This window comes from Xiphophorus hellerii, chromosome 1 (assembly GCF_003331165.1).
Source record: "Xiphophorus hellerii strain 12219 chromosome 1, Xiphophorus_hellerii-4.1, whole genome shotgun sequence".
NCBI classification, from domain to species: Eukaryota; Metazoa; Chordata; class Actinopteri; order Cyprinodontiformes; family Poeciliidae; genus Xiphophorus; species Xiphophorus hellerii.
In genome coordinates this window covers 8,976,053-8,987,566 of record NC_045672.1, presented here as the reverse complement: position 1 = coordinate 8,987,566, position 11,514 = coordinate 8,976,053, and the positions used below count along the sequence as shown (strand labels likewise).

Below are 11,514 nucleotides of genomic sequence, written 5' to 3'. Positions count from 1 at the left end.
AATCAAAGCGTTCTTTTAATTAGTCAGAGTTAACAGAAACATTCATTTAGTTCTTATACTGTGCAGAACTTCGAGGAGCGCTTACTCCCCATCATAAGTAACAGAAAGGTAGTTTGAAGCAGGTTTTCCCCAGGGCTAATGCACACTGGGTAGTGAGCCATGTCGTCCATTTCAAAATAGATCTTTTTGATCTATTGATCTTTTTATAGAACAACATAGTTTATGAATTTTTAAGCATTTTGCTATGCTATAAATTATTTTTATATCGTCCAAAAAGCAAGCACCACACCCACAATGTCGGTGACATCACATAATTGGAGTTCTTGATTTTTTTTTTATTATTCAGATTTTTAAGGTGTTTTGCTTTCTCGATTGCAGAAAAGTGTTCAAACCATATTTGATAATCCTGAATGGATTATAGACAAATGTTGAGATCAGTAACATATGAAAGCAATTTTGAAAGAGGGCCAGTAAATGTCCTCTTGTGATGTAATTAATCAAACTATGAACAAATGTGTTTAATGTTTTTGTTTAGCTTTTCTTCATCACACATTGTAAAACATTGTAATGTGTGGTGTCAAAATCAAAATCCATGTCATAACTCAGCTCTGCTCTTATTGTCAATATACGTTTGTTAGTAAGAAAAATACACCTCTGAATACTGTGCATAACAATTACTGCAAAAACGTACATAACTTGTGGTCATGCAAATAATTTTACCTTATCACTTAAATGTTTTCTTCCTTGTTTATGGTTGTTCCACTTAGAACTACTAGTGTGGTCTCTGCTGCAAGTCTTCCTTCTTAACACAAGGTGGCGGTAAAAGATTGTCCTATTTTTTTCTCTTTCTCCACAGATACAGCTAAAAATAATTTTAATATTATAGATTACAGATAATGAAAATCCAAGATTCAGTTTCTCAGAAGATTAGAATACGTTGAAAAAGGTAATTATTGGAAACTCATGGTACCACACCCCAATCAACTAACTGAAAGCATCTGCAAGGTTTCCTGAGCCTGTAAACGATCTCTCAGACTGGGCCAGGAAGTGATTCTATCATGGGATTCTATCTGTCTTGACAGAAGACCAGGAGGGTAAGCCACAAAAGGTCATTGGTGAAGAAGCCGGTTGTTCTCAAAGTTCTGTGTCCAAGCATATTACCACAAAATTGAGTGGAGGGGAGGAATGGGATAGGAAAAGATGCACCAGCAGAGAGGAACTGTTTCAGATGAAAGTAGATTCTGCATTTCATTTGGAAAGCAAAGTCTGGGAGAAAGAGTGGAGACACAGAATCTACAGTGCTTGAAGTCCAGTTCAAAGTTTCCACATCCAGTGATGGTTTGGGGTGCCATGCCATCTGCTGGTATTAGTCCCATGTACTGTATTTCCTGAATTGTCCAGACCCCGCAGTCAATGCAACAGTCTACCAGGAAATTCTGGAGTGTTTCATGCTTCCCTCTACAAGCTGCATGAGATGTTGATTTTCTTTTCCAGCAGGACATGGCAAGGTCAGCACTGCCAAAGATACCTAGCGCTGGACCAATGACCACAGTGTCATTGTTCTTCATTGGCCCACAAACTCCCCTGACCTAAACCTCATAGAAAATCTGTGGGCTGTTGCCAGGAAGAAGATGAGAGATATCAAATCCAATAAGGCAGTTGACCTATGCCATTGTACACTGATGCATGTAATTCATGCAAGAGGACACCCAAACAAGTATTAAGTCCATAAATGTATATATTAATATATTAAGTTAAAGAAAGTTTTCAAAATCCTGACATTTGCTGATTTAAAAAAATGTCGTTTTGATTGGTCTACTATGACATTCAAATTTTCTGGGGAAATGAATTTTGGGTTTTCTTTACCTGAAAGTTGTAATCATTAAAATTGCAACAAAAAAAAAGAAAAATAAATGCTAGAAATATTATTCTCTGTGTAATTAATCTTTTTAAAATAACTGCTTCACTTTCTGAGATAACTGCCAAGAAATATTGAACTCCTACGCAATTATTACATTTTTTTTATATGTACTTGTATGTTACTTTCCACCTCTAACTGGATAACGGCTACCAAACGGCTGATTTTATCTCTATAGTTCTTTGTGAAAAATATTGTTTGTGCATCAACAATTTTGGTGTAATTGTGTGTTTTGTTTTTTGTGTTTTTTAACTGATTTCCATTGAGCTGGACGCTGCAAGACATGTAATAAAACACTGTTCCAAAGTATATTATATTTTCTCAAAGATACTTAAATAAGAGAGATGTTTTGACAAGACGATCCCTCGGTGGTGATTGTCTGACATCAAAATCCAGCAGCATAAAACACAAATCCCCGTTATGTAATAGAGCCCATTAAACTGAGCTCATCATAATAATGATACTGTAGACTATCTAACTACGTGGAAGCATGCAGCTTCAATGTCAGTAGATGTTTGAATCCTGTCAGTAGTACCATACCAATTAAACTGAATCATTTACTGTATATATATATATATATATATATATACAGCATGTATATATATATATACTGTACATATATATATAATGCACACAAAACAAAGATTAGAGCATAACCCATCCGTAGCGTTCTGATTAAAAGTTCTTCAGTGATGCTTTTTTGATTCCAATAAATAATGTATAGCAGTAGTTTAAGCGCAAAGAAAGAAACAAAAAATGTATTTGAGTTAAGCAGACGACACAACACTTTTGAGCATAGCAAAGGGCCTTTACCAAAAGAAACAAAACCAGGAGATGACTTTTTCAAGTGAATCCAGAGTCAAGATGGAACCAAAATGATTCCATCAAGTTACAAACACTGGACTAGCAAATTGGTGTTGCTTAATCGACATGTGCAAATAAATATTACTCATAACATGATAAGGGACTGCCAACAAAATACTTAATACTTCCTGCATTGGGAAAAATCTAAATGAGGCCAACAGGATTCTGAGTATCACATTATGGGGCTAAAGAAGCTTTTATGTGGTCACACATTTTACAAATTTTAACTTCTGTTCTTTAAATAGGAGGGAAACCAGTACAGATTAAAGCAGTACATACATAGAGGGCACTGCTTATTGACTTTCTAAGATGTAGGTGACCTCCAGTTCTGTGCTGCAAAAAATAAAAAACATAGAGATTTTTTTTTTTTTTTCAAAATAGGGCACATGAGAGTCACATTATTTGCAGTGAGTAATTTTCCACTTCAGCCAAAACATTAGAACAAATAATGACTAGTTTAGCCTGATAAATCTGCAGTGGGGGAGGGGAGGGTGTACATTTTATGGTTTAGTCCTACGAATTTGAAATGAAAGTACAAATGTAACTAAATTTAAAAGTGCACAGCAGTCCAAAAAAATGGGGCAGTAAAATGTGACACAATGCCAATCACTTATTCTCAGACGGCTGGATAAAGTGCAGTGACAGTGCTGATGCAGCTCATGTTTTCACCCACCTACACGGCCATCCAATTACTGCACTGAAAATTTCTTGCAAACGCAGCGATTTTCTAATGTTCCTCATGCCCCAAAAGCAACTGGAGTCTTTTAGACTCTGTAACTGGGAGAGTACGTCAATGAGAGGCACATCGGGGTATTTTTCATTCCACAATTAGTGAAATATGTTGATTGTATTGTGGAAGTATTTGTTGATTGGTTTACTGAGTTTCCTCCCCCTGGTCTCACAATGAGGTTTGGGCTACTGCTGGGTGATGTGAGGTCCTAAATCTTTTGGGATCTTTTGTCTTGGTAAAGAAAGTTTTCTGTTTTCGGCAGAATCAATGCAAATTTTTTCCTTACACAGAAGGTGGAAAAAGGTTCATAACTTCAACTGTGTAATGATTATCCTAAGTGCCCGAGTAGAAGTGAAAATGTGCTTCTTCTCCGTTCATCCAAAGGAATTCTTCAACTTCAAAACATGGCTGGAAGTTACGCTGAGCTGTGAACTCAGTGACTCACATGCCCTAATTGTCCCATTTGTGACCTCAATGGCCTCATAAATGTGATTGTTCTGACCTCAACTCATAAGCCCATAACGTCCTAACATGGTCAGAACCGAAGACGCCTTTAGAATGAGAGTTGAAACTCCTTCAAGATAAAAGAAAAGTCTATTTGTCCTTGACTTACGGGCTCCTGAGTGAGAATCTGCATCAGTATGTGGAAGAAATAAGATAAATGTACCAAAAATATATATTGAAGTTATTTTTCTTTTTTCTTTTTTTTTTTAAGATTTTTAGCTTTTGAGAAATCTAAAAGCCTTTCTCCACTTTGTATCTGAACACTACCATGTTAAGTTAAAGACTTTAACTGTGTATTTATTTTCTTTAGAGATGTGACTTTTAAAGATGTTTGATATGCATTTATTAAAAACAGTCAGAATCAGCGGTTCTCAAGTTTGTTGTATGACTACAACCTCATCTTAACAGACAACAATGTGTTCCAATTTTTTTTTTTACCTTTTCTGTTTACTGTTAATCTCTTTTATTACATCCTTCAAATACCCAATCTGTGGCAAAGGATAAGCATTTTTGCTGGGATTTTTTTTGGGGGTGTAAATATGTAGCTAAATGCATTTGAATGTCTCGTTTTCCAAAATACGCATGGATTTTTTAAATTTTTTTTATTGTTTTCGGCTTTGTGTGTTCTCACAACGATGGCGACAGAGCATCAGAAATGCGACTCGCCTCGTCTTTCAATGCATCCCATTATCTGGGCGGGGAAAGGGGGAGAGAGATAGTGACCATAGCCACCACATTGCTTCCCTCTTCTCAGACACAGTTGCTCTGAGCAGGAACCGGTTGGTTTGTGCTATCCGCGCAAAGAAATGCTAAAGAAATGAGAGGACAACAACAAAACGGAGCAGTTTGAAAATCTGCTTCACAAACTGGGGTTTTTGTTTTGCATTCTTGCAGCTTTCAGGCTCGTCTTCTTCCGCTTCGTCCTGTTGCTCTGCAAGCTCTCATTGTAGGAGGAGGACTGGTCTCCCTTTTGTGTTGCTCTGCGGTTGTTTATTCAACTTCTTCTGCCTCCCTAATTCGGCATACAGGAGGTGGTTCATTTCAGCTTTTCACTGTGTCGTCCTAAACGGAATGAATGACAAAAACAAAGGAGGTTGATGTCCATAACTCTCCGACTCACCTCTCCTTCGCCTCGCCAAAGGAACGGAGACTTCATCTCCGGCAGAAGATGGAAAGCGGAGGCGGGACGGAGAGCTCGGACGGCGGCCAGGGGCAGCACTCGGCGCCCGGTCAGCCGCAGCAGCACCCCGCGGCTGAAACGGCGGCGCAGCCCGCCCGGACGGGTGAGAAGAAGAAGATAAACCGGGCACCGTCTCCGGCGAGACCGAAGGACGTGCCCGGTTGGTCGCTCACAAAGATCCGCGGAGGGATCGGGAGCACGAACCCTGAGCGTCAAGCCCGGAGCTATCCATCTGGGCAGCCGCATTTCCAGGCGCAGCCCTGTGGGCAGCCTCGCTGGAAAGGACGGTAAAACCGAGAGGGGCGGCGGTAAAACAGTGGGAAAGTCTTCGCTGCTAGTCCAAGACTTCGGCGTCCAAAGCGGCAAAAAGCAACAGCGGCCGGAGGAAGGTGTCGGACGCCAGCACAGGGTCCGACGACCTATCCAAAGACTCTGGGTGCGCCGCGGGGAAGCTCTCCCCGACAGACAGCAGCTCCGAGCTTTCGGACTGCGCCTCCGAGGAAAACAAACTCTCAGCGGATGCTGGGAGCAGCGACACCGAGTCGAGGAGCAGCCGCGGCGCAGAAGGAGAGAAGCCGCTCGGGAGCAGAGCTGGTCAGCGAGCAGCCGCCAGGAACACCTGCTCCACCGCGGAGAAAGATGCAAAGGATCGGCTCTCTCTGAGCGTGGAGACCGGGGAGGATAGCATTTCCCCGGGCGAGGAGCGGTCGGCCACCTCGTTTGACAGCAGGGTGCCTGCCAGCACATTCCCTGGCGTTCTCAGACCTCACGGAGGAACTTACCGATGGCTTGCATGAGGAGTACCTCAGGGAAATAGAAGAGCTGAGATCTGAAAATGATTACCTCAAAGTAAGGAACATTCATTTTTTTCTGTGGTTCCCTTAAATGCACTGACCGTATTAACACACATCACTGTAAGACATAAATATTAAAAGTCGTGTCATTTTACAATTAATAACTCAGTAGGTTTAGCTGTTTTTCATTACATGCAGCGCACCTTAAGCTGCTGACAATTCTTTGGTTCGCTCTGATTTTTTTCCCCCCATGTGAAGATTGTTTTGGGAACCCCCGCCCCTCTCTGCGCATGATCTGTGAAGGATCGTTGTGACTAGACGTTAACAAAAGACCAAACAGATATGCTTTCCACCTCTTAAAGTGGAAGGAATGTAAATAATTTGAGTAGTTGCATCTTATGTTTGCAGATTCTGCTTCATTGAAAGACATTTGTTGTTGGTGATGGCCATATTTCATAATATACATAAGGGTGTTTACACTGGTTTAGATGGAAACAACAGCAGCCTAATATAGCTTGTCAAATTTTGGTGCCACTCAATTACCTTCCTCTGTTCTCAAAGCTCCCCTCTTTTTTTTTGCAATGACTGTGTAGGCACAAAGTAGACCAAATCCATCCATCCATCCATCCATCCATACATCCATCGTGCAGGCCAGAAATTAGTTGGATATTCAATGTCCAATATGACTGACATGTGTAAAACATAATGGACTTTGGAGCTATTGTCCATTATGAGAGTTTGTATCTCATTTATCCAGTGACATGCATGCACTTGAACACATCAAAACGAGGAGAGGGGTGGGGGTAGTTTTAGCAGATTGAATAGCTGCTAATGGCAACAAAACAAAAAAGCATGCCTTTTGTTTTGCTTTATAAATTGCAGCTACAGCATGTGACACGATCCAAACCAGATCTGAGCTTTGACCTTTCAGGATGAATCGAAACCCAACAGTAAGCCTCCCATTCAGCCCGGGAGTTTGCTTTTTACCCGAGCTTCACTGATTCATATTTTGATATCTGAACCTGCCCAGGAGGCGTTCTGCAGTCTCTCTGCAAATCAGAGGCCCTTAAAGCCAAGTGTCTTTGACTGTTTGCACTGACAAATAACAACAGACCTTCTGTTCAGAATGAGGCACTAAACACAGAACAAACCAATCATAGGAAGAGATACAAGAAGGTGGTTTGTTCTTGTATTACAGGATTTTCTGTCATTTACATTTGGGATTTTCTCTGTCTCTCTCTCAGAGAACACAAAAATTGCTTTGAGTTGCTGATGAGAAAAACTGCAACATTTTTCCTTCTCTTTAGAAAAAAGACAGCTGCTTAAATCGGTGCACTATTGGCACCTATGAGGAACTCTGAAAATGTCTATCTTTGAACAAAATGCTTTGGTCTGATGGACCCGAAAGTAATTTGAATGGCAGCTTTGATTGTGATTTGTATTCATTTACATATTAGCAACCTTAGACATAATAGCCTTGGAAAAACAGCCTAAAGTATTTGGGCTTGCAGTAAACAATACAGTTTAGTGCCAATAGTCCATCTTTCAGGCACAATCTCTTTGGGAAACCTGTATTTAACTGATCCATTTTACAGAAACACTGTACTGCTGAAGAGTGACATCCAGCATATTAAGTGAAATTGTTAGAGTAGAACTAGCCTGACAATGTTATCAGTAACCCCTGCCCCAAAAAAAAAACTGTTTCAGGATCTCACAGATTGCCTGTAGACAGCAATGAAAAGCAATACAATTAAATCTACTGGTCAAGCCTACCTTGAGATTGACTGTTTAAGGGAAAGATCAATTAGGGAGCATGTCCCGAAGCTCTCGCAACGTCTGACCAGACAAGCCAGTAATTGTCAGAGATTGATTGGAAGCGTTGACTGATTAGGAACACTTGCCTCTGTGTGTTTCTGGTTCTTTATGCCCAGCTAGTTCTAAAGGGAGTGTGTTATTTATATATATATATTTTTTGAAGCTTCATTTTGACTTCAAACCAGGTTTCAGGAAGATCTAGTCAGCCCTCCGTGAAAAGTGAGTAGATAACTTGACCATTTTCAAAATAACACTACATCATGATTTTAGTTGATTTCGTCAACATATGAAGAGATGTTTCCCCAGTGTCTCTCTTTGTGCTGGACAAATATTTGAAAATTAATTAGTAATGCATAGGTGTTAAGTAAATTCTTAACACATTCATCTTGTCTTAGTGTTAAAGTTAGAAAAAAAATATGAAGATGTCACATTTTACACCCATTGCTATAATAGTAAAATGATACCTATTTTCTGAATGTGGTAATGGACAGACTACCTAACTTCTAACAGACATTTCTTTGCCATTTTTATTTGTGCAAGTGAAACACTGAAGCATAATGACACTCATGCGTTTCTCTCTTACTTAAAGCCACTCTTTGCGTCCTCTGAGTGCCGTTTTTATCTGGCAGACTGCAGATTGAATATAGGCCAACGTGATTCAGAGCTACCTCTTTAGACCACAGCACACACTCCTGGGAGGGCCTGCAGTGAAGTTAATCTGTCGTTACAGCTGTGAGGAACACCTGCAAAGATCTAAACAACATACTGTTTAAGCATCAGATTAACAGACTGGAGCTAAATCCTTATTCTAAATCTTATTTGTGACTACCTTCTTTCCTTAAAGCCTCATTTGATGTTCATTGTCATTGTTTGCCTCTGTATTACTGCCTGAGCTTGCAGTGCTGCCTCTCTTTCACTATTGGCAATTAGCCTATAAACAGCAGTCAACTTAAAAATCTTTACGTCTACGGTGTGTTAAAAATACTACTTGCTATACACACTTTACAACCTCTTGCCATTTAGAACACACTCAATGCAGTGTGTGTGGCAGGCAAACAACAGTTTCATTGTTTCTCCACAGTTTGGCTCTGTTTCTACTCTTTTCAAGTGTTTTTCCTTCCGCTTGAAGTTAAAGAGAAACCTTTCTGGGCTGTACGAGTGTTACTGTATAAGTATGTCTTTGCTACTCGTAGCTATCCCGCTGATTTGAAAAGTATTTTTCCCAGCCTTGACTTAATTTTTGAGGAATGTCTGTCCTGTGACCACAGTTTCAGATGCAAGATGAGCATCAGTTTCTTTGTACAGACAGGAAACAGCTCTGGATTAGTGTGATTGCACCACTACATCGTTTGACACTGAGAGCTTCTATTTTAACTTCCTGGTAGGTAGGATTTTTTTGTACTTGCTGTGACATAATTTACATGGATACTCTCAAATATTCTTATTGTCTACTTTGGATAAATATGTCTTTTGGGAAAAAACTAAAATATAACAGGAATAAACTGCATAAGCCGTGTTGATTACCCTTATTTTTATTTTTATTTTTATGACAGCCTGTCATATTTCACAACAGACAACATGGCCAGTTGATCTAACAGTTAAAGTTCTTGACTTGCTGGAAGAAGCCAGAGGACCCAGAGACAACTCATGTATTCACAAATGGATCATGCAGACAATGTGAAAGATTGAAGCATGTTATGTTTGTCAGTATAAATAATTATATAGTGTTATTTATCAAATCAGAAAAAAACTGAACTTCAGATAAAAATACAGTGATGTCTAATAGTTTGAGCAGGTTGGTAGGGAAATGGATGTAGGCGGTGGTGAAGCTGCAGCACAAGGGTAAAGATGAGGATACAAATTGACCCAAAGACTTTGGGTAAATGTCACAAATTATTTTAGCTCCAAAGGTTGTTGTTTGAACAGCAAAGTGCATAAAAGAGCAATTTCTTGGTTTCTTGAGTCATTGAACATAATTCTAAACTTATCACTTCATTGCGCAAATCTGTTACCTGTATATTACCTAAAGCTTGATAAGTATGTGATTAGAAAATCTTGGTTTTTAACCTGACATTTGAATTTGTGACAGGTTAACTTAACACTACAGCGGATGAACGCTAGGTAAACAGAGCACATATCAGGCAGGCTGGCTCTGTTTAAAGAAAATACCTCCTTGTCCACTACAACTACTAAGCAAACAGGACAGAAAGGGGAGTTTAATAAATTCTGCTCCACGTATTTTCCCACCTCAACAAAAAACCTAGAAAGGTTTTTTTATTTTTGGCTATGTTGCATTTTGTAGTAAGCTAAGCTAGCAGCTCTCCTGCTGCAGTCTTCTGTGTTACACAGACGCATTAGAATGTAAATAAAAAAGAAACCCTTTACTAATGTTTTTAAACAATTTTATTTATAATTTAAATCTAATAAAACTCTTTAGATTAGTATTAGAGAATGAATATTCAATGACATAAAAAGTTAGTTTATAATCTGAAAATTAGCACCAAAATATACATTTCCCTTTTCTTAGTATTACATTGACGTTTTGCCATTGCAAGCAACATAAAGAACTTGCATGCATTCATACAGGAGAAAATAAATTGTGTGTGTACAGTAGCAAGGAGTTGTCTAAGCTGTCATGCGACAAATGGTTTCTGCCTTCCTCATTTTTAAATCATGCATCACTTGTCGCAAATACTTTTAACAGGACACTGAATCATTGGTCATATCAAGAAATCTGAATGATACTCTTGCAACCTGAGAATGTTACGGAAAAGAAGAAAACGTCAACTTTTAACTCAAAATACGCAGAGCCTTGCTCAAGCGTTCACATTCTTTGCTTTTTTCACATTTTGTCATGTTACAGCACCAAACCGCAAAGTATTTAGAGGGAATTTATGTGATATTTCCAACAAAATGTAAATAATTTGAATGAGGAAGAAAAAAAGAAGACCAAAAAAAAATCAGAAAAGTGTGGTGTGCATTTGTATTCAACTTTTCTGAGTCATTCACCTTATATGCTCCAGTTGCAACTTCAAGTTTTTTGGGGATTTGTTTCCACCAGCAGATTAAAAAAAACCAGCATGCAAACATGACAATGTTCAATTCTTGCCACAGACAGTATCTGTTTGATTTTGGTCTTTGGACTTGAACTGGGTCTTGCTAACATTACAGCATGATTTAAAATATTAAAGTGTCTTGACTCTTAAACATGACAGCTGATTGGTTAATTTTTTTTCTCCTGACTGGCTGTGTGCTCACATGACAGAGACTATCTTCCCTTTTCTTTCTCAGTTAGCTGTGAAAAGCAGGTCAGTGGAGCAATCTCTCTCTTTCTCTCTCTCCCTCTCTAAGTCTCTTGCCAGGATAACTTGTGATTCCCTGGTCTCATGTCCTCACGTTCTCCCCTCCTCTCCGTCATGTTTCATCATCTTTATGTACAATTGGTCTGCAAGCATAGAGAGGGATTTGTTTTACCTCACTTCCAAATTTCTCTTCAGCTATGTTTTTTTAATCTCCATCTTTGGAGATCTGTCCTTACTTTGGTGCACTGGCCCTCTTAAATGCACATATTTCTCTATTTCTTCTTCTTTTATCTTGTTTCTCCTTTCATTTTTATTCTTTTTTTTCCATTTCCTACAATTCCACCCTCCTTCCTTCTGGAATCGACCCTCTGCTCCCTGGATTGCACATTTGTACTTGTGCTCCTTGG

At 39.2% G+C, this 11,514-nt stretch overlaps 1 protein-coding gene across 1 annotated transcript in view; it reads left to right on the top strand.

Annotated features, from left to right (window-relative positions):
• Nucleotides 1-4,751: 4,751 nt before the first annotated feature.
• The window catches only part of LOC116724939 (protein SOGA1-like), a 92,552-nt gene continuing 85,789 nt past the window's right edge, over nt 4,752-11,514 (top strand). Inside the window, 4 exon segments of the mRNA XM_032570739.1 lie at nt 4,752-5,397; nt 5,399-5,533; nt 5,535-5,942; nt 5,944-6,045. Of these exon segments, the coding sequence (XP_032426630.1) occupies nt 5,092-5,397; nt 5,399-5,533; nt 5,535-5,942; nt 5,944-6,045 (951 nt within the window). The 5' untranslated portion in view covers nt 4,752-5,091.